The 18,723-nt window shown below is 40.8% G+C and overlaps 1 protein-coding gene across 2 annotated transcripts in view; it reads right to left on the bottom strand.

The window, feature by feature from the left end:
- Positions 1-1,667: 1,667 nt before the first annotated feature.
- BVES (blood vessel epicardial substance) overlaps positions 1,668-18,723 on the bottom strand; it is a 50,903-nt gene continuing 33,847 nt past the window's right edge. The window contains exons 6-9 of one of the 2 annotated variants that reach the window (XM_034765963.1): positions 16,925-17,092; positions 9,145-9,286; positions 5,448-5,549; positions 1,708-1,831 (exon numbers count right to left, since the gene is read on the bottom strand). In XM_034765963.1, the coding sequence (XP_034621854.1) occupies positions 5,482-5,549; positions 9,145-9,286; positions 16,925-17,092 (378 nt within the window). In that variant the 3' untranslated portion in view covers positions 1,708-1,831; positions 5,448-5,481. Of the gene's footprint in view, positions 1,832-5,447; positions 5,550-9,144; positions 9,287-16,924; positions 17,093-18,723 lie in introns of both variants that reach the window. The other variant, XM_034765962.1, reaches the window with a different exon arrangement.

Below are 18,723 nucleotides of genomic sequence, written 5' to 3'. Positions count from 1 at the left end.
CCATAAATGTGGCATAACCTTTTTCATGTCTTTGTCTTAAATGCTGATAATGCTAGTACCACACAACACTCATTGATCTTGTACCTAGCAACGGTAGATTTGATCAGATCTGTATATTTATAACTGGTTTAAGTACTTATACAAGAGACGGCAATGGCTCCAAAAGGAACGCTTATTGTCTACAAAGTAAATAAAGGTTTTTACAAAACTCAAACAGTGAAGTTATATGATAAATTACCTCCGCTCCAAAAGGGACCAGTGTGCTCTACTGCATACATGATGTGAGATGTATTTAACATATATTTACATAAACTGGTAACTATGGCTCACCTCAATGAGAATTTTTAATACACAAAGAACAAAAACCACAAGACACACTGAAGTAACATTAAAAATTGAATTTAAAACCACAAAAACAAGTGTTGTGCTTTGGCATTGCAAGAGCTTCAGAACAGTGTAAAAACAGATTTTTATACCATAGGCACAGGCTGATTCAAGGACACTCTTAGGCTTAACTTCACTGCCAATACTAGGACGATGGTGACAGTAAAAAATCAGTAAAAAAGCCCGTCTCCGACTGTTATCCACAATCTCATTATTTGTCATATTCTAGTCGCCACATTCTGTCATCTTAAATTGTTACATAGACTGTATCTGCCATTATGCTCTTTGACAATGAATACAATTTATTATTGTGTGACAAATACGTTGATTTTATTTATTCATGTGCTCACACTATAGGTGGAGCTGGTAGTGCCACCTATTAAGGCTGCCCAACACTTCCCATTATGAGACCCTTTTTTCAGCTACTTATAATTTTGCCAAACTATAACTCTTTGGGCTGAAATTTCCCATAATAGGTGTCTCTCTCAGGAGAACTACTTTGGAAAACTTTAGCCAAAATGGTGCAGATATTTCCAAGAACAAAACTAGGGAAAAATACATTATTTTGGCCATGTTTAAAAATTCTAGTGACTTTTTTTTTTAAGATGGTTTAGAACCCCCATGCATTAGAGCAGAGATTTGAAATTTCGCAGCAGGATGGCCTTTGTGTCAAATCTACACATTTTGCCAAATTCTTGTGGAAAACAGTATGTGATCATGTAATTAAAAATTGCATTATAATGCATACACATAAGGGGGCCAAATATAGGTTGCACAGGAAACTTAATTCTGGACTTTCTTAACTTTGGAGTGGTTGACTTTGCAACTTTAATGTTCTTTTAAAATTGTTTTCTCTGTATAAAATAGAAACACATACATTCATGCACACACAAAAACTGTATTAACTTCATTTTGAATTTGCAATATTAATAACTATGGTGTTAGGTACAGATGATACTGGGTCAAATTTTCAAACATTCCCATTCACTTTCACTGGGACTTAGGCTCCTAAGTGGCTTAGAAAAATGGGACTTGGCTGATTTTGCAAATTGTACTCAATAAGCAAATAAAATTTCAGACTAGTCTGTTGCTTAAAACTGAATTTAACTCGGCGCAGAGCCAAAGTAAAAATACACCCATTCAAAAATCCTGCCTTTTTAAAAAATTTTAAGGAGCATAAATAAAACTTGGAATCTTTATCTAGAAGCCACTAACACAGGTATATTGTGGTATAATTCTCTGAAAGTAAAGAGTGCTGATATTTTGAAGCGATTCTGAAAACTAAGCGTCTTGCTTTTGCCATGTCAACAGCGTCCCTGGATGTTCGAGACTCAAGGCAGTCACTGAACTTCAGGCTTAACAGAGGGTAGTTCAAAGACATCATCTTCACCACTTTCTTCTATTGGTTTCATTTTTGCCGAAGTTCTCATATAGGGAGATGTGCGGCCTGCCACAATTTCAAAGAGAAGAAAAAAGTTAAATTGAAGAATGCACCCCCGTCATACAGACTCATTTGTGATAAAGATGCAGCAAATCTGATGATTCTCCCAACTGTGAAGAATTTATATTTTCCCAGTTAAAGTCAATTAATCTGACATCTGTACTATAGCATCAGAAAATCGTGGATGCCAGGTAAAGGGGGATATGAATCATTATAATATTTTAGGGTCAAATGCTACTGTCTATACTCAGGAAAAACTCCTTTTGTGTCAATGGGAGTTTTCTGCACGTCTTATTCGGGGAATTGTGTTCCCGATAGGTATTTTTCTTATTGCAGTATTCATCCAAGAATTGGCCCGAAGAAATCGAAGGATGACTTAAGCACAGAAGGTATCTTTGAGTACTCGCTTCAGGACACAGCCACGACAAAATTCTTAAGTTTACTCAGGCAGATCTCAGCCAGAATAACTGATCGTAGCTCCAGTGCCTCATAAGCAACAACATGGGATAAAACATACTGAGGGGTGAGATGTAACTCCCACTGCATAAACAACTAATGCAAAACACGTATGTTATGTTATTAACAAATGTAGGGCTAAATAATATGCACCGTGTAGCCAATGACTGAAATTGGTTCACTGCTCTAGCAGTAGGTGGCAGCCTTCAGCCAAAGCAGCAATGAATAAAACCCTCTAAAGCAGAGCACACAGAAGCACACACTCAGTTGGAAGTTAATGGGCATTTTGCCTGAGAATGGACTTCAAGATTTGAATCTATATGAGTACATATTGTGGAGGGGATTTAGTTTCATAACTCTCCTTAACACGCATCTAGGGTGACCAGATGTCCTGATTTTATAGGGACAGTCCTGATTTTGGGGTCTTTTCCTTGTATAGGATCCTATTACCCCCCCACCCCCTGTCCCAATTTTTCATACTTGCTGTCTGGTCACCCAACCGTGTTTGACAGGTAAATCTCTGTCCTCCAATCTGAAAATTGTATTTAACTCCCTGTCTTCTCTCAATTCCCTAAGAGTTCAGCAGTCCTGCATTCATAACTGGTGCAGGCTTTGGACTGGCAGAGTTTATAAACAGCCTGCATATGATGACTGAAAACAGTATGAAAATCTTTTAAATGTTAAAATATTATCCTAGAAGAAAAACAGTAAAAGACAAACAATCATGCCAGCCAGATGCTATCTCTATATATGCAGATAAGAAAAACATTTCCCTTCAAGAATCTTTGCAGTTATAACATATGGTTAGTAAACTGACATTCTTATTACACAAACTACTTAAACTTCAATCCATCATCTATGCAATAATTAATGTTTTATTTTTATTACCATGGCACCTAGGAGCCCTAGTCATGGACCAGGACCCCATGGTGCTTTGTGCTGTACAAAGACGGAAGAGAGAGATGGTCTCTGTCCCGAGGAGCTTACAATTCAAGTATATGCTTTGCATTACTGTGTTCAGATTTAAAAATTACACTCATGCAAACACTGAAGGGTATGTATTAATGCTTTTAGAACACCACAGGTAGTAAATGTCTTATGCAGTACTTTATTTTCCCCGCCCCTCCCCCAGTATTTACAAACTACTTACTCAGCTGGCTTTATACAGAGATTAGTCTGTATATTAAATACAGGGACTACAAAGGCCTTGTTTTCAGATACTTATTTTTCTGAGTAAAAATTGCAAGTGCAGGTTAGGCCACGTAGGATACATCTATACTGCAACGAAAACTCCACAGCCGTGAGTCTTCGAGCCCAGGTCCACTGACTTGCACGATGGGGATAAAAACAGCAGTATAGAGAGTACTGCTCAGGCTGCAGTGCAGGCTTGAGACCCTTACTGGGCTCCAGAGCCTGGGCTCCAGCCCAAGTGGGAACATCTACACTGCTATGCTGAGCCCTGTAGCCTGACCCTGATCAGTTGACCTGGGCTCTGAGACTCACTGCTGTGGGTGGTGGTGTTTTTTTTGTTTTGTTTCGTTTTGTTTGTTTTTTTGCAGTGTAGACATACCCTGAGATGTTTAAATCTGAGATTTGTGGGTGAAGTTATGGATTTAGATATCTGAGTGACCTACATAGCAGGCACAAATTACACCCATAAAAACTGAGGCCTGAAACTTTAGGCCTAAAGTTTCAATTTCATTTTTAGATGTCACTAGTAGTTGTTAATAATTTTGAGGGTGATATGAGCAAAGATGATTAGCCTTTGTTCAGAAGAGCCCATGTCTCTCCATAGTAGTCAGAGGGTACGTCTATACTTACCTCCGGGTCCGGCGGTAAGCAATCCATCTTCTGGGATCAATCCCGGAAGTGCTCGCCGTCGACGCCGGTACTCCTGTTCCGCGAGAGGAGTATGCGGAGTCGATGGGGGAGCCTGCCTGCCGCATGTGGACCCGCGGTAAGTTCGAACTAAGATATTTCAGCTACGTTATTCACGTAGCTGAAGTTGCGTATCTTAGTTCGAAGTGGGGGGTTAGTGTGGACCAGCCCAGAAGCACGGTGGCACAAGCCTGCTTAATAGAGTTGGTCATCTGCTCTCATACTGTAAATTTCTTCTGCACCACAGAAGACGACTTTCGAAAGTGCCAGGGGGTGCTTGACCCCTCGACTCTGTCCCAGGCCCCGCCCCCAGCCCACCCTTCCCCCAAGGCCCCTTCCTGCCTCTTTTCACCCTGCCTCTTCCCACCTAGTTCTGCCCCCTCCCCTGAGTGCACCACATCCTCGCTTCTGCTCCTACTCCCACTCCCCCTCAGCCTCCTGCATGCCGCAAAACAGCTGATTGTGGTGGGCGGGAGGTGCAGAGAGAGAGGAGGAGGCGCTGATTGGCAGGGCCTGCCTGCGGGCAGGAGGCGCTGGGGGCAGGGGGAGGAACTGATAGGGGGGCTGCCAGTGAGTGCTAAGCACCCACCATTTTTCCCCCATGGGTGCTCCAACCCTGAAGCACCCAGGGAGTTGGCGCCTATGTTCTGCACCACTGTCATGCCCTTGCTTCCTCCAAATGCTGAAGAGTCATCTAGGCATGCCTCTATCCTTTGTTAGGAGGACATACAAAAGCCTGAATGAGCCTCAAACCCGAGCCTCCAATACAGTAGTCTATTGCACTATCTCCAGTTCCTAAGTTCAAATGCTTATAAAAAAGGTATTTCCTGTGAAACCCAATCCTGCTATTAACCACAAGCTGGGTATAACATTGAACATACTGAGTAATACCAATGAAAGCATTACTGAAAATAAATCCTCATACTACCTTCCTCCTTAGCTTAGACCTTAAGAGACATTAGAGGGTTGCAAATACAGAATTTGTAGAGACCAGCAACACTCCTGAATAAACTAAACCAGCTACTATTTTTTTTTTTTCAAAGAGACTCAGTCACCCTGCATATTAATTACTGTTAACCATTAGGCTTATTTTATAGCAATAACACTGAAATACCATCAAAGATAAAATTAGCTGAAATTATTTGTCTGCTCCAACTCATTTTTTGCACTTACTTATGTTTTTAAAAATGTTACTTCACAGTTTCATTTACTAATAACTTGTGCCCAGATGCATTGTGTATTTCAAGTATAAGTACCAACCTGGCATAAGCAAACTTCATTTTAATACCTTTTTGAGGATGTTGGGTTAATATGTGATGTTATCAACAGAAAACATCATGCTGCAAACGACCCACTCCATAAGTATTATAGAACTCTTGTTGGTTATTTCCTTAATATAAAAGCAGACAGTTAGTTTTTTGTTTTTAGTTATTTAAACTTAAATCACAGTTTATTAGTACATGAGTAGATTGGTTCTATAAGCAAGAATGTTTTCCCTCTTCCTGTTATACAACTTTGTTAAAGTCTTTATGTGGATTTCTTTTTAGAAATGTATTAGAGAATTTATATTTTTGGAGCACAGCAGCAAAGTCATAACTTAGAAAAAAAATTCCTTCAAAGCATTCAAAAGATGAAGTTCTAGTTTTTACAAATGTATTCCAGTAAGTACATGAAACTTTGGAGAGTAGGATTTTTCTACATTGTAGTAGCCAAAAATAATGAGATCTTTGTACTGGGAAGCTTTTGTCTACACAAGAACTGGTCACATAAGAGATTATAATTTATGCAGAGCCTTATCCAGATAAGCGCCCTTTTATTGTTTTCTCCTGTGGCAGAAGACACTTGCTTTTCACTTGTTGCCCTTCTCTAAATAATCTGTTGGGGGTTTTGCTGCTGTTGTTTGTTTTTACTAAAAAAAAAAAAAAAGGTACATTGGTTTATGCTCTAAGCTGCAGCTGGAAGGGGAACTCAATATTGGTACATTTATGCCACAATTGGAGGCATACTGGCATACATCATTGGACTAGTCTGAAAAGCAATTTTTGAATATGCTGTACCTACTGGTCCGACAGGGCTATCTGAAACATAGACGTGGAAAGCTAAATGTCCACCTTTTTGTTCAGATTGCTTTTGGGACCTGAGGGAAAGAGAGCCATGGCTAAATCTTCTATCTCAATACCTACATTCAGGCAATGCTAACTTGTGACAGTGGAACTGTGTCATATAGACAGTGTTATATAGGGGTAACAGGCTGCACAGCTGTCTAGGCAAAGAATTTAATTCCATGGAAGCACTGCATATCAATGAGACAGCTAATCCCCTTCTATCAGTTTTGGAAGCTCAGACACTTTGTTAACTAACACAAAGAAATCTTGTTGAGAGAAACAAAGAGATGGAATAGCAGGAATACAATAGAGAAGAGGACTTTACCAAGTATTATTAAGCTCAGGTTTATCATAAATGGGGATTAATATTATTTCTGAAAATTGCAAGCCTTTAGATTAGTTTCTCCCAATGTTGAAATACTGGAGTAAACACTCTGAAGCTGTTAGCTGGAAGGGAGGTTCTCTTCCAAATTGCCCATGACTGTCTCCCAATTGCACAAATATAATCAAGCAGTTTCCTACATAGGAAAGAGGGGAAGTTGTATGTGGAAGAGCTCAGACATTAATGTCCCCTAAAACCAGGACTTTCTGGAAAAAATATCATAGGAAAATTAAGAAAATCAAACCTGACCTGCCGCTAACCCCCCAAAATGACATCCTGTCAGTCACCCTCTAACAATCAGGGTGAAACACTCCTAGGGCTTGTGCTCCTATAACTGTGATGACAATATAGATATAAAAGCAGCAAAGAGTCCTGTGGCACCTTATAGACTAACAGACGTTCTGGAGCACGAGTTTAAGTGGATGAATACTCACTTCTTCGGATGCATCTGAAGAAGTGGGTATTCATCCACGAAAGCTCATGCTCCAATACGTCTGTTAGTCTATAAGGTGCCACAGGACTCTTTGCTGCTTTTACAGATCCAGACTAACACGGCTACCCCTCTAATACTTGAATATAGATATAAATCATTGGCAAAAATTAGAAAGAAAAGGACTCTCCAAATCTGGAGGCTTGAATAAGAATTGTAAGGGAGACAGTGGAGAATGAATATTAAGGTGGTGCCTTAGAGTTAAATAAAAATTAAGTCCTCTGTTTTTTTTTTTTTTAACATATTAGAAAGAGATACATTTAATATTGGTGGACCACTGACAAGTTCTTATATATATTAAGATCCTAACAGATAAACAGTGAGATCATGAGCCACAATAGTTAATTCTGTATGACCCCGTTAAACTAAGAGCCTGTGCCAGCTGGGTTAGGCACATGTACTTTTTTTTTTTTTTTTCAAAATCTGATTTCAGGTTAAAATTATTACTGAAGTTTATTTAATTAAGTGGGAGACAAAAGGAAAGTATTGAAATGAACACACATAACCCAAGTACACTTGATAAACTATTTTGGGTGAATGTAAATTTTGCCGTATGAGAGGAGCCTATTTTACTAAGCAAAATCTGTTAGATTCTATATGTTGAAAACAAGTAATATAGTATGATCATGGAAGCTGATGATGATAAGAAATTGTTTTTAATTAAAAAAATCTGGATCTAAAATGTGTATTTGGAAAAAAGCAAAGAAATTCCTGATTTGTGTAAGACTTTGTGTCTTTAAAACAGCTCCAATAAACTTCCGATAGTTCTACATGTAACACAGAGAGAAAAAAGCCAAACTAAATTGAGTTATTTAAAAGATTTCTATAAGGTATAAGATCCTGATGCAAAAACACACAGCCTGATCCTGGCTTTCCCCATTCCACCTACTTTGTGCTGCTCTAGGGGGTCGGAGCAGCTGAGACAGTTTCCCATGTGGCACAGTGCAGGCATTGTTAGCTCTGTGTCACAGCCCCCTCTATCGGCAATAAAGGGTATGGCAGGAGGAAAGAGCATGACCAGAGTGCTGCTGTGCTCTGGCAATTCCTGGAGAGCAGAATTATCAGTAGTATTTAAGTGCCTTAGGATATGTCTACACTGCAAAAAAAACCAAAACCCATCGGCAGCGAGACTCAGACCCTGGGTCAACTGACTCAGGCTCGTGCTGTGAAGCAGTGTAAATGTTAATGCTTAAGCTGGAGCCCGGGATGCAAGACCCTCCCTTCCTGCTGGGCTTCAGAACCCTGGCTCCAGCCTTAGCCTGAATGTCTACAGTGCTATTTTTCACCCCACAGCACGAGCCCAAGTCAGTAGACCTGGGTTTCGAGGCTCACTCCCTTGGGTCTCTCTTTTTTTTTTTTTTTCTGTGTAGACGAACCCTAGGAGACCTAGTCATGGACCAGGGCCCCTTTATGTTAAGCAATGGACAAACAGAGAACAAAAAGATGGTCCCTGACAATGACTCTTCATAGGCATTAACAGCCAGCACAATGTAGGACAGCCCTGAAGCTGCTCTAAATTGTACTATGAACCAAACCAGCCCCAGCATCAAAGAGCTTGTAAAGGTAACATAAAACCACCATTGCCCACCCTGCACCAAGCTCTGTCCAGTGCAGCTTAGATGCAGCAGCCCCTCTGTACACGATTCATGTATTCATACTGAATATAATTACTGAAACTTTTAGTGTTATTTACACATGTGATGTGCCTCCCTGTCTCAAATATTCTATCTGTTTGATATTCTAGATCTCAGACATTATAATATAGGTCATTATTTCTAGTGTTAGTAACACTCCCTAATTTTTAAATGAAGTAGATTTGGCTGCCATCCAAAGCCACTATACAATGTCTCAACTTCTCTACAGCTTAGTACAAACGCTCCTTTTATTTACAGCAACACACAAATGGCCCAAATCTTGCTCCCACTGAAGTCCATAGAAGTTCTGCAATTGTCCTTAATGGACCACAAGGCTGGGCCCAAGATTTGCTTCACTTTTTTTGAGGACTCACGAAGAGAGGAAGCGGTGGAAGACCCACGAAGAAACTGCTGCAAGCCATCTTCACTGTCACTGGAACTAGCCATGCTGTTTCTCATCTGCATCACAGAGAGCTGTGAGCAAAGGCTCGGCTGCTGCTCCATTTTTTTGGAAGTCTGAAATAAAAGGTTTTAATATATTACAGCTACATTTTAAAGTAAGAAACAAAAGCAAATCTTCCTCCATCGTAGACTCTTTGGGCTAAAGTACGGCTATTAAAGTCAGAGGTGAGCTGGGGCAATGGGTTTCAGAGGTGCAGTTCCTATGCCCTATACGTTAGTGGCTGTGGGCAGTCCATGCACGTGAGACTGAGGAAAGCATAACAATTCTCCAATGAGAGAAGTGAGCTTGATTCATTGCTCTAGAGGCAAAATGGGGAGTGAGCTTGGAAGAGACACTTATTATACTTTTAAAAACCATGGAAATACGATGTTAAAGAGAAAAGTATGCTGCATTAATTCATATTGCCCACACCGCTGTGAATAACACACTCTAACACTCCATTAAGTTTTCAGTTCCATCTCCAGCAGATAACAAAAAAGCAGCCAATACCCCAACTTTATCCAACTTGTACTCCAACACCAAACCTTAACAGCCACTTCATACATTCTCGTGGCTAGATAAGCACATTGGACTGTCACATGCTGCAAATATTTGGAAAGAGTATCCATTCTGCCCCGCAGTGCCACTATGAGAACCACGAGAAAGTCAAGAAAGACAAACTTTATCTATCACCTTATCCAGCAATCATACTGCATTTTCAGTCTTAATGTGTATTCATGTTGTTTGTGGTGACTAGTGACATGAACCTGTGTGAAGGAAGGCTAAAGTAGTCTCTGGATTTCTCATTATTATCAGGATGGCACTACAGGGCAGAATTGTTATGTAAACAACCATGACCCTAGATGTGCATTTGAACACTTTCAAATATTCTGGGGGTTTTCTGTAAAGCAGTACTGTTAGTTGGAATTTCCTGGCTGACATTTGCATTTGAGACTACTGAAGTCTTCCCACTCCTCCCCCATCCCACCACTTTTTGGCAGATATAAATTATACATTCATTCAACCTTAACTCCAGGCTAATGAACTGCTGCGCCTGGGAATATATTCGCCAGGTGTTACAATCTAGCTTTGGGGTTTATTGAATACAGATGAAGTGTACGATCCCAGGACCTTCACTTGCTTTGAGTACTCTTCTTGAGAAGGCTTTGGACTATAAAGTTTATATGAAATAATCACGCTCTATCCTCTTTTAAATACTACTGTATGTCACAATGATATGTCAAGTGCATATGAGAGGTGGTAATTAGTGACAAAGATGTAATGGGATGGCACTCTGTTCTATTGTACTTTAATATTTATGATTTAGTAACTTTCTCATAAAAAGGATAATGAATCACCATTTTCTGCACAAATAACAAAGGCACCTTTGAGAGAGAATAGGAATTTATAAATGTGCATTTGGCAGTGAATCCCATCCAGGTTGACACACATACCTGTGGCTGTGTTATATGGAAATGAAGACAAACTACTTGACTAATCATTTTGTTTTACAGCCCTCAGAATGGTTTGCCATCAAGGGGTCCAACTTTGAAGAATAAAAAGATTTTTTTAAAATCCCCCAAACCATACATTTGACTTTAATTTTTTGCTAATGTAATACATATTTGTATCAGTTGTACTAAAAATATAGTAGTAGCAGCAGTTATAATAATCTTAAACAAATTCATATTAGTATTTCACTATCAAAAGCGACAATGAACAAAATTATACATAAATTTAAGTTTTTTAAAAATTCCCCTTTCTTTGGGAACAAATAAAACCTAATTCACATTATCAATCTGATTCTAATCTTCTGAAGTGACCTGGAAAACAACCGTTAAATAAGCATCCCTTGTATTAAATTGAAGGCTGTAAGATATAACCTTCAAAATGGGTATTAGCCAACAAACATTTACACTAATCTTTTCTCTTCATACTAAATGCATTCATATTTAACATAGGTGTATTTGAACTAAGCAATGCCTGTTTACCATTTTCAATGTATGGGGAGAAGGTGCAGAACTTGAAAAAGTCACTCTAGACAATTATCTAGCCCTGCCTACAGTGCTGGGAGTCCAGTCAACACTCCATTCCCATCAGTCGCAAGGAGCATTTCAACAACAGACACTGCAGTGTGGGAACAGTGATGAGAGTGGTCCCAACACCGTGGGAAGCAGGAAGCCAGGGGAAGGATGGAGAGCTCATTACTCCAAGGTACCCAAGAAATATTGGATTATGTGCATTTGTATTATTATTTAAGGTGATGTAGAAAAGAGCAGAAAGGATGGGAGGAGGAAGTGAAACGGGAAGGAAGGGCAGAGAGAATGGGAAAGATGGCGGTCAAGATGAAAGACAAAGAGGAGAGGAGGCAAACGAAAAGGGTGGGGGGAGAGAGGAGAAGCAAGATGGGAAAAATCCATATTACAAGAAAAGCTTATGGCCAAGATTTTCCAAAGTGCCCAGTAGTTTTGGGTACTCAGTTTTAGGAATATCTGATATCTTGTGAGGTCTGTTTTTAAGGAGGCCAGTGCTCTGCAACTTTTGAAGATAGAGTCCTGTTGGAAGTGTCTCACATGGGGCACCCGAAAACTACAGGCATCCAAAAATCACAGGTCAATTTTGAAAATTGTGTCCAAAGTCACAAACAGGAGGCAGTAGTTCTCACTGCTTGAATCTGCTCTACGTGGGACAGAAGTACCAGAAGTAATAAGAACGCACTAATTCAAATGAAGTAAGCTAGAAAAAAAATGAAGAATGGAAATATGAGACACAGAGCAAGAAGAGATTTCTTTTAGCATTTAAATGCTTTTAGATTGTGTGTAGGCTTAAGATTTCTGAGGTGTTGGCCTGAACCTCAGGTGAAGTGAAGTGAAGCTCAAATCTTTCAGTAAATCCAACTTTCCCCTCTGATTTCTCCTGTAATTTGCAAATCCCATACAATGCAATTCCAGTTATAGCTTCCTACCAGATGTTTGTAGCTGGACCTCATTAGGGCCTAAGCAGCCAGACTACAATAACCACCTCTCTTGGATGTCTGTTTAAAATATCCCAATAGGGAGAGTAAGAGTCACTTGACTTCTAAACACCAGCTACACAACTTGGAGCAAATGGACAAGTATTCCCTGTAACATTTTATTTTTTATTTAAGAATGTTTGATACTAAGACTTTGATCCTACAAGTCCTTGCATGATGTACAACAGGAAGCACATGCCTCTTTCAAGTGAGGGCTGCAGTATGCACAGTACCCTACTCCGAACAGAAGTCAGCCTCAAATTCCTGTTTCCATGTTCGGAAGAGTGCACAAGAGAAAATGGATTTGCCTGAGGGAACTTAGCATGCAGAGGAGGCGCTTAGCTATGTGTTCTCTCCTTAGCCCACGCTCTAGATAGGCAAAAAGCACTTGCTGGCTGTGCAGCACCATCCTCATTATTGCAATACAGAGTTCCCCTGTGTGCTCCCTGTCCTGTTCCTCACTTTTTTTACCCTGCTCTGATATGCCCAAAACACCAAACCTGTCCTTACAGGATCAGACCTGTGTCTTATATTCTAGCTGACTTTTAGCAACAGAAAGAGTTTGTATTCATGCATTTATTGGCCAGGTATAATGTAGCAGGGGACAGTATAGGCACTGCTACATTGGTTAAAAAAAAAAATACTGTAATGTTGTTTCTCTAACGATTCTTGCAGATCTGTCTGGAGGCAGAGAAGAAACCCAGTACAATTACTGATGCTGAATTCCAGGGATGCTTCGGAGTGAAATTTGTTGTATAGTATGAGTGGCAATTAATTCATTTTGGACTATTTTCCACTAAGTTCACAACTTTATTATAGCAGCTATAATATGACCTAGTTAGGAGATTTTTGATGAACAACCTGATAAGAAAGAATTTTGGGTTGATATATCAGAGTGGATTAAAATCATGAAGCCAGAACTAAAGTGACTAATTGAAGTTGTTGCTAAATCTACAAGTAATTGGGAGTTGTATAAGCGTTGCAGAAGAAGTCCAATATTACTAGAGTAAATGTTTATCAAAACTCTGAAGCTACTACATAAACAATAAGAACCATAAGCACAACATAGCTCCTCTATCCAAACAATGCAAAGCCATGTAGCCATGTAAGGAGATATAATGAAAGTAACACAAGGTTACGTATATATTTGTCCTCACATAATACCTGAATCTACAGTATAAACTAAAATCCATGAAGACCTGTCTCCAAAAAGTCTAACAGTTGAAGTCAGAGATGTTAAAGGTCCCCCTAGTCACTTAGTCCAGCCTCCTCCCAATTAAAAGATATACACAACCTTTTTTCGTATAGCTGCTGTGGAGATGGCAATCAAATTATAATATGATCACTTCCAGATATATCAGCTACTTGGCTAGAAATATTTATATCAGCTATGGATTCAGATTCTAAGGCCTGGTCTACACTGCAAAGTTAGGTCAACGTAAGCTGCCTCAGACTGACCTAGTTGTGCATGTGTCTACACTTAAATTTGTCTCCTACCCAGGTAAACTCCCTGTTGTGGTGACATACCATCTCCCTGAGCGGCGTTAAGCCAGGGTTGATGTACTGAGGTTGATGCACCACAGGTGTAGACACTGTGTTACTTTTGTCAACTCTAACAGTCCTCCAGCAGCTGTTCCACAATACCAGACACTAACCATTCTGGTCACCATTGTGAACTCCACTGCCCAAGGTCATGGGAGATCAATGAGATCCTGCAAGCCAGTGCTGTATCAGACCGTGAGCAAAGGGCCTGGAGGGTGAACACTGCACACAGCCTGAATGAGGAAAAAGCAGACAGGAGAAAGGCCCAGGCATGGGCGGCGGTTGTCAGAGGCTGGGGGAGTCTGCATCTCCCCAAGCCAGGTGTAGCCTGCCCACACTCTGCCCCCAGCCCTCCTACTTCCATTCAGCATGGCTCCAGTCTCCTGGAGTAGCCCCAGCTCGGGCTGTGCTACCCACCCTCCCGGTGCTCCGAGGCTGGGGCTGCGCTGCCCGTTCTGGGGTTGGGAGCACTAGCACTAGCGTGTGTGCCGCTTGGGGCCAGCAGCTGCGGTGGGGGGCTCTGGCAGGGGGCACGGGGCCTTGGGCGGAAGGGGCGGGGCTGGGGGGCTAGCCTCCCCCAGCCAGTGGTTCACACGCTGCCCATGGGCCCAGGAGGCCCAGTAGGAAAAGGAGAGGGAGATACACCAGGAGATAATGGAGCTTCCCTAGCAGCACATAGATGCTGCAGACTCTTGTGGACCTACAGGTTCAACAATCACAGTGTTGCCTCCCTTTGCAATGCATGCAGAACTCCACTGCAGCACCTCCCTTCCCCCTCTACCCCAACATTCCAGGTGGCATCAAGGGCTACATCCCTACCTCTACCACTGCACTCCAGGGAACATTAAGGACAACTACAGCTTCATATACAGCAACGGTGGCTTTCACAGGTTACCATGTAGGTAAGATGGACATGAATTTTCTTTCACTTGGTTAAGTTCTGTTCCATATCATTTATTAAGTTTTTAATGTATTTCCTTTTAAATTGAACAGATTTTTCTTTGCACTGGTTTTGTTAATGAAAATAAATTTTATTATTTGCAAAATAATTCATCTTTATTAGCTCACAACATATGCTGCAGAGTGCCTAGAAGTTCTGATAGCACCTGCTTACTTGTTACTGTACAGTGTGAAACAACTCATAGGATCAGTGACATGGTGTAATAATCATAGATATACAGCAAGCACCACAGAATGAATAGGTGCACTGAGTATTATATTCATAGGTGTGAACCAACACCATACAATTCCTAACAGGCCCAAAACAGGAAAGCCAGGTTAAACACAGTACACCACAATGCATTACTGTGGTTCACTGTTAAAGTGCTCTTCCAAACCCTCCCTGACTCATATAGCTCCATGTTGAGCTCTTCTAATAGCCCTTGTGTCTGTCTGTTCACATTCAGCAGAGAGCCATTCCACCTCTGCCCTCCACCTCGGGGTGGCAGCTTTTCCCCCTCTGCTTCACTGGTTTGATGCAGAACATAGCAGGCAGCTGTAACCCCTGGGACTTTTTTTCCCGTTGAGATCCAATCTTGTGAACAAACACTGCCAGCAACCCTTCACTCTACCCAAAGCACATTCAACTGCTGAGCCAGTAGTTGAATCTTTCCTTGGTGCTGTCGAGGTGGCTGGTGTACGGCTTCATGAGCCAGGGGAGCAAGGGTCATTTCAACATCACCAGTGATTATCTGCCACTTGGGAAAGGAAGTCCCAGCTTGTAGCTGTCTGAACAGTCCTGTGTTCTCAGAGATGAGAGCGTCATGCACCTTCCCTGACCAGCCAGCACTGATGTCGATGAAGTGGCCCTGGTGCTCGACCAATGCTTGCATAATCATGGAAAAGTAGCCCTTTTTGTTGCTGTATTCTGTGGCAATGTGATCTGGTGCCAAAATAGGGATATGGATGCTGTCTATTGCTCCACAGAAGTTTGTGCACTATGTCCTGCACACCAGAGTCACAGTCCTGCATAGCAGGACATGATTAATAGTCCTGCATACTTGCATGACAAAGGTCGTCACAATGGATTTTCCAACTCCAAAATGATTTCCCACTGGATGGCATCAATATGGCATTGAACGTTTCCAAAGTACTATTGCCACTTACTTCTCCACTGTCAAGGCAGCTCTCCTCCTTGTCGGAGAAAATCCTAGTGTCCACATCCTAGTGTCCCTGTACTGGAGGGCTGGGGTGAGCTCAGCATACAGATCCAGGAATGTGGCCTACACATCCGAAAGTTCTGCAGCCACCACTCATCATCCCAAGCCTCCATTACGATGTGATTCCTACCAGTCAGTGCTTGTTTCTTGGGCCCAGAAGTGGCGTTCCACCATCTGTAGCTGCTCCATGAATACCACTAACAACCTTGAACTGGCTCTTGCTATGGCCCACAGCTATCTGTCCTCCCAGAAATAGTCCAGTTCCCCACAAATCAGTGGGTTCTTCTTACGGCTCTGCACGTACCAGAGGATCGTGCGTCCTGTGCTTGCAACGCTTATGACAATAGTGCAGAGCTGTGTAGACTCCTTGCTTCTGTCAGAGATGGCGGACAGTGAGGAGGGCTGTGCTGTTTTGTGAGATTTTTAAATATGGCATGAAAATTATGGGATGTAGATGACATTATGGGATGGAGACAGTTGCATACTAGGAAGTTGACCCCTTGCGCCCAGTCGCCCTGATGACTTGTTTCTGCCCCACCATGCATTGCCAAAACTTCCCAAAGTGCATTGGATGGTGGCAGGTTGCACACTGGGATCCCTACCCATGGTGCACCACACTGTGCATCAACACAAGCACTCCTACTGAGTACGCACAGCACCACTGCAAAGAGCCAAGCATGCATGGAAGCGATATACTAACTGCATCAGCTTTATGCCAATGTAACTTGCACTGGTGAAAGTTTGTAGTGCAGACATGGGCCTTAACCATGCCTCTTTACTCTCGAGCACTGACCTGACATTGATCAGCATCTTTACCATCCAAAAAACCCAAATATTCTGCGTTAAGCACATTTTTGATACACAAAATACAATTCCGTCTTTAGATGTGTGTGTGAATTTAATGGAATATATGAGCAGGATTAAGAGAATAAAATTAACCTGTCTTTATAGCATCTAACAATATAGCACAGGGAGGGAAACTCTCCCCAAAAACTCACCTTATCACTTAGTGTTGGATCATTCAATGAGTAGAGTTTGTTTGTAATATCTTTACCGATAAGATACCTAAATATTTCATAAAGGAATGGTTCAGATTCCAGAAAGTAAGTCAGTCGTTCCCTGGACCAGCACAGAAACTTACAGTTGTCATCTGCAGTAATGGTGACCTAAGAAAACATATGTACAGAATTAACACCGCTTTATTGTTTGAAAAACAGGTCACACCAGATTTTAATTTGGGGATGCAGCAAAAATAACTAGTGCAATCATGACTCAACCCGTGTATATCCCATAAGATACATACCACCTACAAGTTTAAAGGCACCCAAGATGCTTCTTATTGTATTTTTTAAATTTCCATTATTTATAAGTGCAGTAAATGTTTTCAGATGAGATTTTTTTTCCCATTTTTCATTTGTTTAATGGACTGGTGGAAGTGTATGCCATGAGAATCCTTCCCTCACCAAATAGAGTTGTCTCCATAAATACAGTTAATATCAGCATTTGTAATCTAGAGATATATTTAGGAATAAAATATAAGGAACACACCTTTTAATTCCCTTGAAATTCATTGGACATAAAACAATCAAATTAAATCCAGTGACCTTAATGAAATTCCCATCTAATTACATGAGAGCTAAATTTGTTCTAGGAAAATTTTTGGAAGGATAGTGTGGAAAAATCTCTCTTTACTCATGTGAATAGTCCCACTGATGTTCTAAGACTACTTACGTAAGTAAAATTACTCATAGTTACTACGTGTTGGCACAGTTGGTATATGAAAAAGATATTATGAGTGATATTTTAATGTTTTGAAATCTCATACAAATTGTTACAGCTTGATTTGCCCTGTCATCAGCTACAACAGAATTCATGACCTTTTCATAAAGGCAAGCCTTCGATACTTGTGCTAAACAATCAAATCAGTTAGTCATCAGTAATACTGCTATGGAAGTTGCAGAGAGGTTTACATCCCTTTTCAGGAAGACAGTTACAGACTTATAAACACTTGAGCAGGTCTCGCATTCTAGCCAGAAGAGGGCAGTGGCACACAAAACCCACTATATCACAGTTCAGTACTTCTGTAGCCATATTTAAATCACTTATTTTACAAAAAAACAAGTAAACAATTAAAAGTAGGAATCATATAGCTACTTCTTTTCTAAGTTACTTGTAGCCTTTTTTTCTCCTTAAAATAAATTAAAGAGGTATAAGTCTCAGAAGGTGCGGGAACACTGCCACATACTATATACAGGTTTTAAGTGATACATTTTAGTCTCAATTTTTTGTAATAGTTCTTAAAAGTACAGGTTTGGGAAAAGTATTTGTTCATCAGCACAGCCAGTGGATGGAGCACAAAAGGTTCTATAGATCATTTAAATATAAGTTCTGCATGAACATTCCTGATGAGATTTTTTATTTAAGGTCAGAGCATTGAGATTAAAAATAAAACAAAAACCTAGTAAGCGAAGGACATACCATACTTGATTATAATAATTTTAAGGTAGGTGAAATTTGATGTTAAACTATTTCCCTTCAGTAGCATGAATCAGTGTTTGATCATCTTCTAAAGGAGAGATTGCATGACGAGGACTGCAAGTGTACAGGATTCCTTTAGTGAATATATCTTCACAACCATCTCTCCTTGGCCCTATGCCGAGTTCTTGACTGGAACATATTACCTCAATCACTGACTTAGATGCCATACCAACCCTGCCTCCCTTCCTGGCATGAGGAGAGTCACAGTCCAGTAACTATTGCACAATCATAGTTAGGAATAATAACACGTTAAGGAACT

Source organism: Trachemys scripta, chromosome 3 (genome assembly GCF_013100865.1).
Source record: "Trachemys scripta elegans isolate TJP31775 chromosome 3, CAS_Tse_1.0, whole genome shotgun sequence".
In the NCBI taxonomy this organism is placed as follows: Eukaryota; Metazoa; Chordata; order Testudines; family Emydidae; genus Trachemys; species Trachemys scripta.
This window is presented reverse-complemented; position numbering and strand designations above follow the sequence as displayed.